General features: G+C 66.3%; 4 protein-coding genes across 4 annotated transcripts; 1 reads left to right on the top strand and 3 right to left on the bottom strand.

The window, feature by feature from the left end:
- Positions 1 to 6416: 6416 nt before the first annotated feature.
- On the bottom strand, positions 6417 to 6704 carry EMIHUDRAFT_67476 (hypothetical protein; the record flags this gene model as incomplete). Its single annotated transcript, XM_005763535.1, has 1 exon — positions 6417 to 6704. A coding segment is annotated over one exon (288 nt), but the record flags the coding sequence as incomplete, so codon positions are not given.
- Positions 6705 to 10125: 3421 nt separating this feature from the next.
- Positions 10126 to 10985, top strand: EMIHUDRAFT_357957 (hypothetical protein). The gene is made up of 2 exons (XM_005763534.1): positions 10126 to 10484; positions 10539 to 10985. Exons 1-2 carry the CDS (start codon positions 10145 to 10147, stop codon positions 10739 to 10741), a joined length of 543 nt encoding a protein of 180 aa, XP_005763591.1. The 5' UTR covers positions 10126 to 10144; the 3' UTR covers positions 10742 to 10985.
- A 76-nt stretch (positions 10986 to 11061) lies between these two features.
- EMIHUDRAFT_452518 (hypothetical protein) lies at positions 11062 to 12425 on the bottom strand (the record flags this gene model as incomplete). Its single annotated transcript, XM_005763533.1, has 4 exons — positions 11062 to 11576; positions 11883 to 11939; positions 12158 to 12304; positions 12417 to 12425. 4 exons carry the CDS (start codon positions 12423 to 12425, stop codon positions 11319 to 11321), a joined length of 471 nt encoding a protein of 156 aa, XP_005763590.1. The 3' UTR covers positions 11062 to 11318.
- Positions 12426 to 12546: 121 nt separating this feature from the next.
- On the bottom strand, positions 12547 to 14098 carry EMIHUDRAFT_452517 (hypothetical protein; the record flags this gene model as incomplete). Its single annotated transcript, XM_005763532.1, has 2 exons — positions 12837 to 14098; positions 12547 to 12659 (listed from the first exon to the last, which is right to left on the bottom strand). The coding sequence occupies exons 1-2, from the start codon at positions 14065 to 14067 to the stop codon at positions 12547 to 12549; spliced, it is 1344 nt and encodes a 447-aa protein (XP_005763589.1). The 5' UTR covers positions 14068 to 14098.
- Positions 14099 to 17991: the final 3893 nt, after the last annotated feature.

The raw sequence follows: 17991 nt of genomic DNA, 5'->3' as shown, positions 1-17991 counted from the left end.
GTCCGTACAGGCTCGACGCGCCGTCAAAGCCCACGACCTCGCCCGGGTACAAGGCGCCGTCAGAGTACTCTACAGCGACGCGGCCTCCCACCTGGAAGTGGCTCTCCTCCTCGCCGCCACCGCTCCACCCGCCCTCCTCGCCGCCCTCCTCCTCGCCGCCCTCCTCCTCGCCGCCCTCCTCCTCGCCGCCCTCCTCCTCGCCGCCACCGCTCCACCCGCCCTCCTCGCCGCCCTCCTCCTCGCCGCCCTCCTCCTCGCCGCCCTTGTTCTCGCCGCCCTCCTCCTCGCCGCCCTCCTCCTCGCCGCCTGCTTCGTCGCCCTCCTCCGCCGGCACTGCCGCCGCCGTGCCTGCCGCCTCCGCCTGCCCAACCGCCCGCGCGTACGCCACCGCCGCCTCCACCGCCGTGTCGAAGGAGCCCAAGTAGACCTGCCTTCCGCCCGCACTGCGCTGCGCCTCGAATCTGCCATAGGAGCTGTGCTTGCGCACGCCCTTGTAGCCGGTGCTGCCGCTGCTCGAGAGGTGCAGCCGCAGCCCGTCCGCCTCTGTCGCCACCGTCGGAGGAGCTGGAGGCTGGTACTCGCCGGCCGCCCGCGCGTACGCCACCGCCGCCTCCACCGCCGTGTCGAAGGAGCCCAAGTAGACCAGCCTTCCGCCCACGCTGTGCTGCGCCTTATAGCGGCTCCTGTCCGCGCGCACGCCCTTGTAACCGGTACTGCTGCTGCTGGAGAGGTGCAAACGCAGCCCCTCCGCCTCCGTCACGAGCGGCACGGCGGGTGCAGCCTCCCTGTGCGGCGGAGGCCCTGCTGAGCCCGCCGCCGCCTCCGCCTCCTCCGCCTCCATCCCCTCGCCGCTCGCTCGCTCCTGCTCCTCCCACTCGCCCTCTCCCACCTCTCGCAGCATCTCGTGCAGCGAGACGTCCTCCAGCAGCTCGCCGTCGTCGCACTGCACCGAGTACAGGCTCGACGCGCCGTCAAAGCCCACGATCTCGCCCGGGTACAAGGCGCCGTCAGAGTACTCTACAGCGACGCGGCCTCCCACCTGGAAGTGGCTCTCCTCCTCGCCGCCACCGCTCCACCCGCCCTCCTCGCCGCCCTCCTCCTCGCCGCCCTCCTCCTCGCCGCCCTCCTCCTCGCCGCCCTCCTCCTCGCCGCCACCGCTCCACCCGCCCTCCTCGCCGCCCTCCTCCTCGCCGCCCTCCTCCTCGCCGCCCTTGTTCTCGCCGCCCTCCTCCTCGCCGCCCTCCTCCTCGCCGCCTGCTTCGTCGCCCTCCTCCGCCGGCACTGCCGCCGCCGTGCCTGCCGCCTCCGCCTGCCCAACCGCCCGCGCGTACGCCACCGCCGCCTCCACCGCCGTGTCGAAGGAGCCCAAGTAGACCTGCCTTCCGCCCGCACTGCGCTGCGCCTCGAATCTGCCATAGGAGCTGTGCTTGCGCACGCCCTTGTAGCCGGTGCTGCCGCTGCTCGAGAGGTGCAGCCGCAGCCCGTCCGCCTCTGTCGCCACCGTCGGAGGAGCTGGAGGCTGGTACTCGCCGGCCGCCCGCGCGTACGCCACCGCCGCCTCCACCGCCGTGTCGAAGATGCCGATGTAGAGATTCGTTTCGCCCGCCCTGTGCTGCGCCTTGAAGCGGCCAGAGACATGCTCGTACACGCCCTTGTACCCGGTGCTGTTGCTGCCGGAGAGGTGCAGCTGCAGCCCCTCCGCCTCCGTCACGAGTGGCGCGGCGGGTGCAGCCTCCCTGTGCGTCGGAGGCGGCGGAGGAGGTGGCGAGGCGGTAGAGCATGCTGAGCCCGCCGCCGCCTCCTCCGCCGTCTCTCCCTTCTCCCCGCCTGCTGAGCCCTCCGCATCCGCTTCCTCCGCCTGCTCCACCTCCATCCCCTCCACCTCCATCCCCTCCGCCTCCGCGCCCTCCGCCGCCCCTGCCTCCTCCGCGGCCCGCTCTGGCCCTCCCGCCTTGCCCGCCTTCGCCCGCGCGTACGCCGCCGCCGCCTCCACCGCCGTGTCGAAGGAGCCCAAGTAGACCTCCTTGCCGTCCACGCAGCGCTTCGCCTGGAAGCGGCCAGAGGTATGCTTGACCACTCCCTCGTACCCGGTGGCGTTGCTCGAGAGGTGCAGCCGCAGCCCCTCCGCCTCTGTCGCCACCGTCGGAGGAGCCGGAGGCTGGTACTCGCCGCCCGCCCGCGCGTACGCCACCGCCGCCTCCACCGCCATGTCGAAGGAGCCCAAGTAGACCAGCCTTCCACCCACCCTGCGCGCCGCCTGGTAGCGGCTCTTGTCCGCGCGCACGCCACTGTAGCCGGTGCTGCTGCTGCTCGAGAGGTGCAGCCGCAGCCCGTCCGCCTCCGTCACGAGCGGCGCGGCGAGTGCAGCCTCCCTGTGCGTCGGAGGCGGCGGGGGTGGGGGTGCGCCTGTCGAGCATCGTCAGCGCGTCGCCGGGAGCGGCTCCTCCGCCGTCTGTCCCTCCTCCTCCTCCTCTGCCGTCTCTCCCTCCGCGTCCTCCGCAACCCCTGCCGCCGCTGCCGCCCGCACTGGCCCTCCCGAGCTCGACGTCTCCGCCTGTCCCGCCACCCGCGCGTGTCCACCCGCCGCCTCCGCCGCCGCCCTGGCCCTGCCCGCACGGCTGGTGGCGAAGCGCTGCATCGCCTCGAGCAGCTCGCACTCCTCCTGTGCGAGCGGAGGCGAGGGGAGGGTGAGGCATAGTCGGTGCCGAGGGGCGGTGCAGCGACGAGGCGGTGCTGACGGCGATGAGGCTGGGTGTGCGCACCAGATCCTCTTCGTCCCCGTCCGCATGCCGGATGCGCCAGAGCGCGGGCTCGTCATCCGCGCCCGCCGGCAGAAATAGGCGCACAACGGCGTGGACGTAGCCGTGGCCCTTGAGGCGCCGCAGCACCCTCTCCCCAACGCGAGGCCCGTCGCTGAGCCAGTCCGACTCGACCGGAGAATGGCCAGATGTGGCAGCCTCGGGCACAGCAGGCGTAAGCTCGGACAGGTTGATGCGGACGCTGCCGCCGCTGTGTGCCTGGGCAGCTGCAGGCGCTGCCGCACTGATTACGGCTCTGCTGCTGTTTCGACTGCTCGGCCACGCCCATCGGCAGACGTGCCCACGCTTTCTCGCGCCACAGTAGGGGCAGAGCGAACGGTCTGGATGCAGCCCGCTGCACTCGGCCTGGTGGCGAAAGGACGTCTTGGAGATGGGGAACATGGCCAGCAGGTGCAACGGGAGAGAGAGAGATTTTGTGCCGGCACACACAAAGTTGAACGAGCGCGGGCCGTGCCGTTGATGACTACTCGAAGGAAGCAAAGTGGCTTCAAGCCGCGGGCACAAAAGAATTTACTTCTCACTGCGAGTTCGGGCGTACCGATGACAGTGCGAGAGGGGGGGCTTTGGTCGATCGGACGCGTGTAGTGCCAGTGCGCGCCAGTCCCGTGCCCAGGGAGGGAGTTTTGTTGTAAAATTATTTTTCTCCCCCTTTCCACCCCGCCGCGAAGTAGAGGGGGGAGGGCGACACCCCCAGCTCGTTTTGAGCAGGCGTTGCGATTTCTTTTCTTCGCGATGTCCACCCCGCCGCGCCGCCGCTCGCGCCGCTCCTCCACCACCGCCGCTCCCTCGCCAGACACGCCGCCGCCCGCCCGCCTCCTCGACCTCCCCAGGGAGCTCCTCGAGCGCGTCCTCTCCCGCTTCGACAGCCCCCTCGACATCGCTCGCGTTGCGGCCGTCTCGCTGCTCTTTCACTCCTCGCTCGCGGAGCAGGGCATCCGCTTGTGGGCGCAAGAGCGCGGCTTCGAGCTGCCGGCGCAGCCCGAGGGCGAGAGCTGCGCCGTGCGGTGGGTGTGCTATTCCGCGCTGCTGCGCGAGTCCAACCCGCCGGCGAGGGCGGCGGGAGGCGAAACGCACAGCGTCTTCATCGACGGCGAGGGGCGGCTCTCGTCGTGCGGCTCTGCGCCGTGGTTCAGCCCAGGGCTACTCGGCCACGGCGAGGGCGTGACGCGGCTCAACATGCCGACTCGCCTCCCCTCCACGCTGGGCGACGAGCGCGCCGTGAGCGTGTCGGCGGGAGGCAACCACAGCCTCGCCCTGACCGCCGACGGCGCCGTCTGGAGCTGGGGCTTTGGAGTCCTTGCGGGCCACGGCGACAGACAGGACCAGCTGCTGCCAAAGAAAGTCGAGGCCTTGGCGGGGCAGCGCGTCGCCGCTGTTGCGGCCGGAGTGGGCCATAGCCTCGCCCTCACCGCCGACGGCGCTGTCTGGAGCTGGGGCGAAGGAGGTGGGGGCAAGCTGGGCCACGGCGACCAGCAAGAGCAGTTGCTGCCCAAGAAGGTCGAGGCCTTCGCTGGCCAGCGCGTCGTCGCTGTGTCGGCTGGATACAGCCACAGCCTCGCCATCGCCGCCGACGGCGCCGTCTGGAGCTGGGGCTATGGAGCCTTCGGCAAGCTGGGCCACGGCGACGAGCAGCAGCAGCTGCTGCCCAAGAAGGTCGAGGCCTTGGCTGGCCAGCGCATCGTCGCTGTGTCGGCTGGAGGATACCACAGCCTCGCCATCACCGCCGACGGCGCCGTCTGGAGCTGGGGCTGTGGTTTGGACGGCCGGTTGGGCCACGGCGACCAGCAGAACCAGCTGCTGCCCAAGAAGGTCGAGGCTTCGGTTGGCCAGCGCGTCGTCGCCGTGTCGGCTGGAACCGCTGTCAGCCTCGCCATCACCGCCGATGGCGCCGTCTGGAGCTGGGGCGAGGGAGCCGCAGGCAAGCTGGGCCACGGCGACGAGCAGAACCAACTGCTGCCCAAGAAGATCGAGGCCTTTGCTGGCCAGCGCGTCGTCGCTGTGTCTGCTGGATACAACTACAGCCTCTCCATCACGGCCGACGGCGCCGTCTTTACCTGGGGCAAGGGCGAGGACGGCTGCCTAGGTCACGGGGAGGACCTGTCGAACCAGCTGCTGCCCAAGAAGCAGGGGTCGTAAAGGCAGCCGGTCGGACGCTCTGAGAGTAAAAAAAATTGTGTTTCGAGTACCATAGCAATGTACCACGTACGGCTCTAGAATACAACAGTAGCGAGTACAAAAAGCGAAAAGTGACCCTTCCCCTCTCACTCTACTACCCACACGCCGCCTCACACCGCTCACACCGCCACCGGCACGTGCACGCCGCCTCACCCCGGCCACCCAAGCCGGCTCGCAACCTGTGCATGTGCATATTATGGCGGGGTTGGCTTACCGCCCACCAACCAACTTCTAGCGCGTGCGAGGAAGGGCTCGCTACGACGTGGACAAAAAACCATCGCAGATTGAACACCGGGCACGGGAGACGGAGTCTCGGAGAGAGCGGGACTGGCGCGCACTCGCAGTCTCGCACGACGACGAACACAGGTAGGTACACCACGAAAGAATTTTACAACAAAACTCTCTCGCACGACACTGGGCACGGGACTGGCGCGCACTGGCACTAACACAGCTTGCACCACACGAAAGAAACCCAAAGCGCGCGCACAGAGGGTGATGTGTGATGTGCAGAGCCAGGAGCTAGCACGGCCGCAACCACATGCGCCACCAAGTTACACATAGAGAACAGTCGCAAGGGACAATCTAGCCTCCCGGGGTGATTGCATTGAACTAAGAGCGAGCGAAGGAGGAGGGGGAGCCGGCGGTGACCAGAGCGATGAGAGGCCCCTACGGCTAGCCCTGCACCTGGAGGATGACGGGTCCGGCCGTGCGTCACTCGCAAGAAGGGTCCACCTCCGCGATAGGGGCGCCCTGCGCATCGGCGGCTTGGATCACTACGGCGCAGTGCTCCATCAACATTTCGAGCCGGTTGCGCATTTTCTTGATCTTGGCCTGGGGGGACGCGTGCTCGCCACCAACCATGTCGTCGTCAGGCGACGCTTCGTCTTGGAAGCAGAAGCATCCGCGCGAATCCGGCGGCAGACTCGAGAAGAGCACGCTGCGGGTTCCGTGAGAGTTGTACTTGTACTCACAGTAGCAGGTCGAGCCTTCCGCGCAGCCAGTTGGGTGGTTGTCACCGCACTACACTGGCGGCGGGGGTGCTGGAGGATCGGGAGGCGACGGCGGCGACGGCAGCGCCGGCGGAGTCGGAGGCGATGGCGGCGGCTGCGGTGGGTACGGCGGGAAGGCCGGGCCTCCAGCACCGCCGCACGGCTTGCGCTTCTTATCCGGGCACGACGGGTTATGCTCGGGCTTGCGCATGCTCGGCTCCTCGCGAACAAAGTAGGTCGAGTCGGACGAAAACTGCGTCGAGCCTTTGTTGAGCCCCCCCGAACAGCCTGCTCCGTCCAGATCCACAAAGTGGGCGTCGGCATCCTTGGACTCGCAGGCGGAGCGCGACCAGTTGTAAAAGGCTGTGGCGCGAGGGGCACGGCCGGCGAGGTAAGAGCGGATATGGCTTGGCAGGGGCGGGACTGCGGCAACCTACGCGTGTGGGGGCTCACCGTGCGTGTCGTTGATGATGGTGAGGAACCCAACACCGAAAGACGACTCGCGCACCTTTGACCACGGCGGCGGCTGGATCCACTGCGTGCTGGCGCCCTCGTAGTTGCCACCGTCGCCGATGACAACGTAGTTGGGCGCGCATTCTTTCAGGCAAGCGTTGTACACGGGCACCGACCGCTCGTAGGCATGGACGTGGCCGTTGATCACGATGTCGACGCCCGCATCGTAGAGCAGCTCCTCCATGTCGAGACGCATGGGCTCGGCCTCGCCCTGGTGCTTTTTGTTCGAGTTGTACCTTGTTCGAGTTGCACCTCCACACCCGCGCTGCGCCGCGGTCGCCGCGACGCGCGGGTTCGCTCTTTTTTATGCTTCCCGTACGTTTCTACGTGTATCATGCACCGAACTAAAGCTATGGAGGCGTTTAAGCGGACAGGTGAAAGACAAACATTGAAACGAGCTAGAGATTCTCCGGGGCGGGGCGCCGGGGCGCGGGGGGCGGGGGGCATGTTGCGTGGCTAGAGCCCACTGCAACCACCAACCAGTGCTGACAAGTGCAAGCTGTGTGTGCTACCTTTTGGGCACCGCGCACCCCCTGGTGTAGATCCTACCCTTCGACGTGAGCGAGCCGTACCGCATCGCAGCCACCTGGCTCGACACGGGCTGGCGGAATGTCTTGCTGGTCCATCGCATGTCGCCGCTGATGGGGGTGCTCGTCGTCTGCGGGTAGTCCATGGTGTTGGGCTGCTCAAAGGCGATGAGCCCACGGGCGCCGACGAGGCCCGTGTACGGGTAGACCGCGCGCACAGAGTCGCGGTACGTGACCATAATGTCGCTCGCCGCACGCGTCCGGTTGTAGCACTCTTGCAGCAGCTCGGGGCCGGTAAGCAGCAGAGGCCGCTTACGGGAGACGAACCGGTGCCGCACGTTGTCGACAATCGACTCGACCATGCAGCGGGCCAACGGGTGCGACGGGACGCTCGCGAGAAGCTTCATCTGCTTCCGCTCAGACTGTCTGGCTGCCGCAGGGATGTCGTACCCGATGGACGCACCGTCACACGTGTTGACGATGCTACCGATGGGCTCGAGCAGCACGATGTCGGTGTCAACATACACGCCGCCCTCGGCGTACATCGCACAGAAGCGGAAGAGGTCGGCCCGGTACGCGGGGGCGACGAAACAGCGGTACGCCTGACCGGCCTCCTCTCCGCAGTGCTCGGACACGTACGCGGCCGCAGACTTGTCGTCATGGTACCGCACCTCAAAGCCGCGGAGGTGGACGGCGGCATTCATGTCCACGTTCGGTGGACGAGCGGCGCCCTTGCCAACCGCATGGTAGAGCCGCGGCACGCCCTGCGTCAGGTTGGCCGGGCAGCTGGGAGGCGTGGCCAGCGGCTGGGACACGTACTCGGCACAGAGCTCCTCGTCGAAGCCGTAGAGGAAGGGGCTCTGGACCAGCTGACACGGCCTCGCCCGCGCCCGGCGTAGAGCCGAGTAGGCGTAACGGACTCTTCGCGAAGGCTTGGGCCGCAGAGCAACCGCAGGGAGTTGGCCGCGCGGAACGGCTGGCTCCTTGGTGGGCTGCCGCCGCTTGCCGTAAAAGGCACAGCAATGCGGGCCGCACATCGGAAGTCCGCAGGGCACCGCATGCTGACACTCCGCCGGGCACTGCGCCGCGGCGCCGCATAATGCCGCGACGGCGAGGGCAACGCGTCGGCTGTAAGGAACGTGCCCCATACCTGTGTGCCCGTCGATTTGCCCTTTTCCGGCGCCTTGGCCTCGCGTCATTCACGGTTCTGCTTGTTCCACACTTTGCGCACAAGAGCACAGTCGCTGGCCTGGTAGGTAGGGTGTCTTCACCTCGCTCGTGTCTAACTCTTTTGTAAATGCGCGTTCCTCTTCATCTGTTATTCACCTATAATCCTTGCTTGTTTGTCGTCTTCCACAAGCAGTCTTCCAGCTCCGACCGGGGGGGGGGGGGGGGGGGTTCTTCGAGAGGTTGTGGGTTGCGCCGCTTTGGCCTTTGCAGAGAATCAACAACCAACAAAAAGACTCCAAACGCACTTGCTTGACTGGCGCGAGATGTAGATAGAGTGCATATCGGTCTCGGGCACCGCACCCGTGCTGCCACAAAGCACAATGTGCTGCCACAAAGCACCACTAGCGATTTCGCGCGGAGGGCGTAGTGAAGTGCTGGGGCGCTCACTGTGTGTTATTCGGGTGGGGATCCATCAGTGGTAAGCGGCTTTAGTCACAGATCCAAGCTCAGACGTCACACCAACACCACAAACACGCTCACTTCGCCGCTGCTGTAGATGGGCCTCCGGGGGCCCATGCTACGTCGAAGCACAGACCCGATATCGGCACTCACGGGCTGCCACGCGCCAGCGCGCGGCGCGGGCCGCACCGCCCATGCCCCCGGGTCACCAACCCCGCCTCTCGGCCCTCTCGGCCCTCAGGAGCGTGCGGGAGACCGGCAAGGGGCGCGCCGCGCGCCGCCTGCAGAGCCGCCAGAGGCATTGTGTCGCCTCCGCTGGCGGGGGTTCCCGCGCGCCCGCCCGCGCCCGCCCACGCCCACGCCGCGCCCGCGGGCTCCGGATGCGCCGCGCTCCTTCTCCTTCTTCTCGATGGCAGTCCGCGGGTGCTTGTCGACGGGTCGGCGGCGTGGTCGAGGGGAAGGTCGCCGGCGGCCGCAACTCTGCCGCCGTCGCTCCGCCGGCTCTGATCGAGTATCGGGCGTTGAGGGCGGCGGCGCAAAGCGGGTCTGGCGCATCCATCGCCACGAGCCTCGCGGCCGCGGTCGTGGCACACCTGGTGGCGGCTCTCGAGGCCGTCTCTACGGCGCTCGACGCCGTGTGAGGTCGCCGGCGGCCGCAACTCCGTGTCTCCGCCGCCGTCGCTCCGCCGGCTCTGACCGAGTATCGGGCGTTGAGGGCGGCGGCGCAAAGCGGGTCTGGCGCATCCATCGCCACGAACCTCGCGGCGGCGGTCGTGGCACACCTGGCGGCGGCTCTCGGGGCCGTCTCTACGGCGCTCGACACCGGTGTGAGGTCGCCAATGGCGCGGTTCACGCCTCGCACAACAGAGAGAGAGATGCGCTCTGTATGGTGGGACATAAAAGAGAGCGAGTACTTGGGCGAGTAGGCCGTGCGGTCGACGCTGCCGCGCGCGACTTTGCGCGCGAGGCGGCGCAGCTTGAGAACGGCGGTGGGCGAGAAGCCGCCGCCGAACGTCTCGTGGAGCAGCAGGTTGAAGTTGTTGCGCTTGACAAAGATCGCGTCGTGGTAGAAACCGCGATGCGCCTTGACGTAGCCGTCGCGTGGCCGGTCTTGTGGGAGAAGGGTTGGCCGGGCTGCCCGCGCGCCTTGCAGCCCATTTAGGCGGCGGGCCTTCTCTTCGGTGCTGCCAAAGGCGTAGGAGTGGCCAACGGAGGCGGGCGTGCCGCCACTCGAGGCGTTGCCAACGCCCGGCGAGGAGGTCTTGAGGAGGGGCGTCCAGAGATTGATTTCATTCACTTCATCGCACCCCCCCGGTCCCGCATGGGGTTCTGCGAGGTCGTGTTTTGAGAGAGATTTTTAGCAATACCAAACAACTCTAACACTCACACGTTTGTTTTTTGTGTCGTTTTTGTGTGAAGCTGACGATCCAGGGTTTGCTCGTCGATCATCGGGAAGCTCCAGGGTTTGCTCGACGCGCGCTAAAGGGTTCTCATGGGTGGCCTCTTCACCAAGATAGGCAAGTCAGCTGCGGGGGAGTACGAGGGCGAGTGGAACGCGGCGGGGGTTCGCGAGGGGCGCGGCGTCATGCGTTACGTCAACGGCAACGTTTACGACGGCGAGTGGAAGGCGGGTAATCCGTGGGGGCGCGGCGTCTTGCGGTACGCCAACGGCGACGTCTATGACGGCGAGTTTAAGGCGGGTTTGCGGGAGGGGCGCGGCGTCATGCGGCTCGCCGACGGCACCAACGGCCAAGGCTACGAGGGCGAGTGGAAGGCGGGTTTGCCGGAGGGGCACGGCGTCATGCGGCTCAAAAACGGCAACGTCTACGACGGCGAATGGAAGGCGGGTAAGCAGGAGGGGCGCGGCGTCTACCGGTGGGCCGACGGCGACGTGGCGTCGGGCTTCTTCAAGGTAAGGAAAGAGGGCGACGGCCCCGTCGGCGAGGCTGTCAAGTGGCTGGCGGACGGGCGGCAGGCGGCGCGGCTGCGTGGCTGGAAGGTTGTGGAGGAGATCTCGCTGGAGGAGGCGCGGCGTACCGCCGAGCGGCTCGGGCTCGCCCTCCCCTCCCCGCTGCCCGGCGCGGCGTGAGAGGCCCAGCACTCTTAAGCGAGAGCACCCCTGGAGCACATGTTCTCCGTGCGAGACCGAGCCGCGACCTATATCATTTTGAGTCGGCGGCGGCGGGGGAGGCTGCCGTCCCCCCTCCTATTCCTTCCCCGGGCCGGAGGTGGTTGGTGGTTGTGTGCGCGACGGACACACGCGGCGCGCGCAGCACGCACGCACGCACACGCATGAGCAATAGGCCCTCACGTATTATATAAACGCATCCATGAGCCGGCATATTCTCTTCCGTACACGCATGAGATCGGGGCTGAAACCATGTGGATACCCCTAATGGGTTTACTAATGCTGTGTACGTACCGTATGATTTGTATGTAAAGCGAGGGAGACGAACAGCTTGCGCTAGGGTCCGGAGCGGGCGAGCCGCTGCTGGATGGGTGTGCGGCTGCGGCTACGCATGCGCAGGGGCAGAATTGCCAGCGCGAGAAAAGTAGCCTCGATCTCGCCGAGAGGCGATGATCGACCGCCCTGCGCCGTTCATTGCGGAGGCGCCCTCACGCGCCAGCCAAAGGGGGTAGAGAGGCTCTCCAGGTCTCCTCCCTCGTCACACCATTGCGCGGACTCCAGAGGTCAGCGGGACGGTGTCGCCCTCCTTCGGCTGCTGCGGCGGCGACGGCGCCTCGAAACTCGGCGCCGGCAGCGCGACCTCCTCTCCCGGCGGCCGGAGGCTGTACAGCTCCTCGAACTTGAGCTTGCCGCCGTCAAAGACTCGGTGCGGGTCGTACTCGGCACGGAGGCGGCGCAGCTCTGCGCGCTGGCCCGCGGAGAGCACCTCGCGGAAGATGCGGTGCGGGTGGTACGCCTGAGGAAGGCCAAGTCAGATCAGCTTCTCCACACACACACACACACACACACACACACACACACACACACACACACACACACACATCGGTGGTGGGGCAACGGCCAAGCGACCCTCGCGACTCCACGTCTAGACGACAGGAGCCCCACGGCATCAAAGGTGCAAGGCCCAGTGCGCGTGGGTGAGCAGTCCCCGCATCCCCCTCCCTCCTAGCCACCCCCCGCACACACGCAACGCCTTGCCGGGGTGGCCCCATATCTCCCCATATCTCCCCATATCTCCCCATATCTCCCCACCATATCTCGCCTTGCCGGGGTGTCGGTAGAGGCGCAGGCCAGCCTCCTCCAGCTCGTCGAGCATCGCCTAACCTCGACGTCGCCTCGACGTCCTCTCGGGCGTATCTCGACTTCCCGCCTGCTCATCACTGCTGCTGCTGCCGCCGCCGCTGCTGCTGCTGCTGCTGGCTGCTGCTGCTGCTGCTGCTACTGCTGCTGCTGCTACTGCTGCTGCTGCTGCTGCTACTACAATATACTACTACACACACACAGTGGTTCTTAATTGCGTTCTGAACTGCGCCTCGCCTGCAGCCATGTCTCGTGCGCGCGCGAGAACCAGAGCACACTCTTGATGTACCCGAACTCGACGCAGATCGCGTCGCCGTCGCAGTTGGGCGCCATCAGCCCGCCGCCGCGCGGAACAAACCGCACGCCGATGCAAAACGGCGGCGCCTGCTCGACCCGAGGCAGTGTCGGCTCAGGACTGCTCGACGAAGAGATGGAGGGGCGTCCGAATACACCACATCCGGCGCGTGGCGTAGTGCACGGGTATGCTCCGCTCGACCCGAGGCATGTTGAGTTAGAGACATGGTCTGGAGTATGACCAATTCTATAGTGAAGAACGCCCTGTGCGCGTGCACGCATGGGCGCCTTCCGCCAGAATACATCGCGGTACACGCGTCGTGCAGTGCGCACTAGCGAGCGGCCTGCTCGACCAGCGGCGCGACCAGTGCGACGAAGGTGGCGTAGTCGGCGCGCTGCACAAAGAAAGAGAGGTCGCCGCCGTCGAAGTGCAGCACCGACTCGCCTGCTCACACCCTTAAGCTGTACCAGAGGCGCTGTTCACAGCGCCGCCGTCAGGGTGCGGCTGTCGGCGCGCCGGTCATGGCCACGGCGCCTCTCTTGACGGGGTACATCCGCCCCCACACCCACGACTGCGCCTGGTAGAGCGAGAGCGAGCTGCCTTGCTGCACCTAGTTAGTACCGGACCACAGCTCTCGCCTTCCCATGCAGCCGCCCGGCAAAAGCTTGTGCTGTGGATCGCAGGCGTGGTCTGCCCTCTCCAGCTGCACCGCGTCGTTGCGCAGGCTCGAGCTGTGAATAGCTGTGAATAGCAGGCTTGTGCTGTGAATCGCTGTGAATAGCACCGTGTCGTTGCGCAGGCTCGCCGACAGCCACTGCACCACTCCTCGGGCCAGAGAGTGGCCCTGGTCGCCATGGTAGCTCCCCTCCTGCCCGCAGCAGGGCGTGGCGAGGCCGAACCAGCTGCACGCGCGGCGGGTGGCGGCGCCGCAAGAGCAGCAGAGCGGGCAGAGCAGGCAGGGCAGCAGCGAGTTGTAGTCTGGCACAAGCAGCGAAGAGACGCCGTCGTTTTTGCCGTCGCCGTCCCGCTCCAGCACCATACTCGCCGGCGCGGCGGGGTCGGCCGCCTCGGGCACCACCCGCACGCAGTACTCGCCCTCCGACGTCGAGATCTGGCACATGGTGTCTGGCTCGAGCACCTGCAGCAGCACCTCGGCCACGCTGCTGCTGCCGAAGAGCGAGTGCGGGCGCAGCCGCCCGTGGTCCGTCCGGACGTCGTACCTCCGCGCCCTCCGAAGGCGCAGCTGCAGCCCGACGAGGATGCCGGTGATGCCGACGCTGCCAAAGACAGATGCGAACAGGTCAGGCCTCACCTCGCGAGACGCCGTGACGACGGCCGCCACGCCGCCGGCAAAGACTGCGACTTCGACCGCCTCGACCCAGTCGAAGGCGGTCGGCGTGTGCGAGTGATGGACGTTGGTGGCGAGGAATCCGCCAAAGGTCTGGCTCTCCGAGGGCGTGAAGCAGAAGCCCTTCGCAGGCCACTCCACCTCGAGCCCCTCCTCCTCCGCCTTGAAGACAAAGTCGCAGATCGACGCGCCGGCGGCGACCGACGCGCGGAGGCCGGCCACGTCAAAGGCGATGCGCGTGGACATCGGCCCGGTGAAGACCATGTTGGAGGACCGCCCGTCCGCCTCGATGATGGGATTCCAGCTCCAGCCGGAGCCGATCACGCGCAGGCCCTTCCCGGCTGCGGCGGCGCGGTCCATGAGCACCGTCAGCGCCTCCAGCGAGTCGACACATTCAAAGTCTGCGCAGCGGATATTGCCCTTCTGCTCGGCGGGCAGGATGGTCGGCGGGTGCCGCTTCCGCGGAGCGTACACCTCATGCGGTCTGACCGACCAAAGGCCCATGCGGCGTGGGCCAAGGCAGAATGCCGAAAGGGTTCGAGCTCCCTCAGAGGTGGGGTAGGGCGCGCGCAGGTACGGGACTGACGGCCTGGTCAGCCTCGCCCGGTGCCTCCGCCGCCGCGCCGCGGCGCCGGCGCCGGCGTTGGCGGTGCGACGCGCTCAGCGGCTCCGGGCTCGCAGAAAAGGGAGGGTTGTAGTGCTCGTGGGAGAAAGCGCTCGTAAAATCTTCATTTTCGGGGTAACCTTTGGACTCCTTGTTGCGTGCGTCCCCAGCTGCGCTGTGACTGATCTGGCACGTGCGCTTCTTTGTGATGGCACACAACGAGGGGGGGGGCTTTACGAGAGGCTCGCGTGTCGAGCTCATTAACCTGGTCTCCCGCGCAACGCTGAACGGCCGCGTCGGGACCGTGGTGCAGGACTACAACCTAGCGTCCGTCCGCTGGGCAGTGGAGACCGACCCACCGCACGTGATGGCTCTGAATGTGAGGCCGGCCAACCTCAGGCTCGTGGCTAGTATGGGCGACCCCATCGACGTGCAGTACCTCCTGCAGCAGCTCGAGCCGGGCGATGACATCGGCATCGGGTACATGCTTACCAACAAAAGGATCGCGCAGCGCAGGGCTCTAGAGGGGGCACTCCGCCTCGCCAACGGGCACAACGCCGCCGATCCTCTGCTGAACGACCCGTCCTGCCAGATCTTGCTCGGCGGGGTCAGCGCACTCACAATCCAGCCGCACGAGCTCGCGAAACTGGCCCTCGTGTGCCGCGCATGGGCTGCTACCGTCCGCGCGTGGCTCGCGTCGCCGGCGGCCCTTCCCTTTTGGCAGCGCGTGTGCGCCGGCGTGCTCCCCTCCGACGTCGTGCTCCACCCGGAGCTATGCACCAAGGACATGCTACGAGAGTGGGCCGCGCTGAAAATGGCCGTGGGCACGAAGCAGGCGTGGCACCGATGCGGCTTGGGCATTGCGTTCAATGAGGAGGAGGCCAGCTTGACGATGACGGAGCTGGAGCTCGGCATTGCGCTCGCCAATCTCTTCAAGCTCTGGTGGAACGTAGGGACGGCTCGCCTCGCTATACCGGATGGATGCGGCTATACTTCAAGCCGTACCTGACTGGCCGCACGCACGACACCGATACGGAATGCGGAGATAGTAACTGCTCTCTGTGGTGCCCCCTTGGCACTTTACTCCTGTCCCGCGTGACCCTCTGTCTCACATTTGAGTTTCTTCTCTCGCCAAGTTTTATTTCTTTGTGGCTAGTTCCATTTGTGGCTAGTTCCATTTCACTGTGGCACAGCCCGCGTTACACAATCTTGATTTTGGTCATTTGCGCCATTTGGTACCTCTCGGTGCCTTCCAGAGGCAGCAGTGACCCCGCCGAGTGGACGGGGGTACTCGGCAGGTGGCGCGGAGTGCCCCCGTCCACTCGGCGGGGTCGCAGCTGCCTCTGCGCGTCCTGGGGAGGTACCAAATTGTCGCCGCCGGAGACGACTCGACGCTGCTGAGATCGGAGATCAAGCTCTGACAGGTCGCACGTCGCTCCTTTGACGCCGACGTGACTCACCCGTGCAGATCACATCAGGACACGGTCTCGACGCGCTCAGTACGACGCCTGTGGCACGACGCTCATCGCGCCCGCCAGCGCTGCCGTGCAGGCTGCCACGTCGAGGTCGAGCACGCTTCTATACGCTCGCCGAGCCTTCCTTTCCATCCCATTAGGCAGCCTGGGAACGGTGACGGTCAGAGGCAAAGCCTACGAGGGGTGGTGGAACCACATGTCACGGCTACAACTGTACTGCCGGCTCGACCCCACGACAGCCTCCGGAGGCTGACTTTGAGGCACCATCATCGGACGCGATGTCGACGAGTTGGGTCGCTCTCGCGGTAGCCAGATGACCTCTCATACTAGGATCATCGGCCATGGCCGCAGGGAGCGCGGGGGAGGGCGCTGGAAGCAACACGGAGCTCCGTTGGAGACGTTTTCAAGATTTTAGCGTGTCAGAGTGATAAATAAATAAATAAAACGGGCAAACTGTGTCAGAGTGAAATATGGCACTAGCCTTGAAAAAGACGCTCTTTGACTATGTGTTCTCGGCGTTCACGCACCATATATTCCGCAGCGGCCTCCGGGCCTGGCCCAACACGCTTCCTGCATCGTCCGCACGCACTCGCGTAGCTGAGTTGTGCGTGATGCCGCCTCGGGCGCCGCACCGCCACCGGCGTCGGTGCCACGCGTCACGGCGTCACTGAGGCTGCGATTCGCAGCGGCGAGGACGAGAGCGGCGATCTTCTCGAGGCTGCGGTGTACCATCAGGTCGCGCAGCCGCCACCCGTGCCGGAATGCGCTCAAGTGCGCGAGCGGAGCCTAGTCAATCATTCAGCCCGCCGTCAGCTAGCTCCTGATGTGCATCGCATCACAGCAGGTAGAATGCTCCGGAGTACTGCCTGCTCCAAGTACCCGTCGTAGAGCTCTCGCGACGCGAAGCGCGGTAGCGGGCCGAGCTCGGGCGCCGCGTGGACGAGGCGCGGCCTAGTCAAAGTTCACCGTGCGCTCTTACTGAACGACTCACGAAGCTCGGGCGCCACCACGTGCACGAGGGCGCGGCCGTGAGAGAGCCAGCTCGGTGGACACGTTGCCTATGCCCCCATCCTTGAGGGTGAATCAAGACGCCCCTCTCCTTGGCCATGCCCGTCCACATGCCGAGGGCGCAGGAGCGGCCAAAGTCGGTCCGCCCCGCATCGTAGCCCCGCAGCAGCCGCCTCCGCCAGCTCGCATAGAAGTGCGCGTCCGGGCGGCCGATGAGGACGCCGCTGCTAACCTGCCCTCCGCGCGGGCTGAGCTGCGGACCCCACCCCACGACGGCGTCGGCGGCGCAGCGGCGGTAAGCGTCGAGCGAGCGCAGCACGACCTGATTGCGAATCGATAATTGCAATTTGTCATGAATGAAAGAGCGACGGAAGCGTCGAGCGCGCGCAGCACGACCTGGTTGCGATTTTTATAGTTGGTTGTGATTAATGAAGGAGCGGTGGGAAGCGTCGAGCGGAGCGGATCGCGACCACGTCCAAATCGAGCACGAGCCCACCTGCTCAGAGAGGAGGAGGTGTGCCCTTGCTGTTCGCGGCATCACCACGCCCGATGCGGAGCCACCGTGCTGACTCAGCGTCTCGAGCCGCAGCAGGTCAAGTTGCGAGTTGGCACAGCGGCCGAGAGCGTCGCTCGCGTACCGCAGCTTGGCGTAGGTCTGCCGCACGCGCGCCTCGTCGTCGAAGCCGCGGCCGGCAATGGAGAGAGGCACGGTCGTCCGCTCGCAGCGCGCGAGCAGGCACGCACATCGCCACTCAGGCCACTCCACGCCCTTGCCGTCCACCGGCACCGTGTCGTACAGCAGGACATGGCGCTCGGGTCGAAGCAGGTAGTGCACGCTCATCACCGACAGAAGCTTTGCGTACATCATCTTCCAGCCGCCAAGCCATATCTGATGCACGATGGAGGGCACTGGGCGGCCGCCACGTCTGCACCTCGCCGCGTCCTCTGGCAGCGCTGTCAGCTCCGCTGGATCGACGGTGGCGAATTCGAGCGGAGAGGACTTGGAAATGCCCGTGTGGACGCCTTGTGTCTTGCCGCGAGGGTCGCGAGGGTGCATCGTCATGTGTGGTGGGCTCCCCAGAGGAGGGCGCCAGAGGAGGGCGCCTGGGTCTAAATTTAGTGCGTGAAAATGGTGGGGGCCGGCGATTCCCATGCCGGCTCTCCGCCACAACCCCCGCCGGGAGGGTCGCGAGGGTGCATCGTGATACTGTATGGGGAAACTATACCCAGAACATGCGTTCACAGCCTCTCGAGGTTCTCGAGGTGGATATCCTTTGGCCGCGTTGGGTAGCGAGGATTGGTGTAACCCGAGCCACGGAGGCGTGTTTTCTGACGGCCGAC

The sequence above is a fragment of the Emiliania huxleyi genome, assembly GCF_000372725.1.
Source record: "Emiliania huxleyi CCMP1516 unplaced genomic scaffold EMIHUscaffold_63, whole genome shotgun sequence".
NCBI classification, from domain to species: Eukaryota; Haptophyta; order Isochrysidales; family Noelaerhabdaceae; genus Emiliania; species Emiliania huxleyi.
Note: the sequence above shows the minus strand (reverse complement) of the source record. Positions and strands in the feature narration are given on the sequence as shown.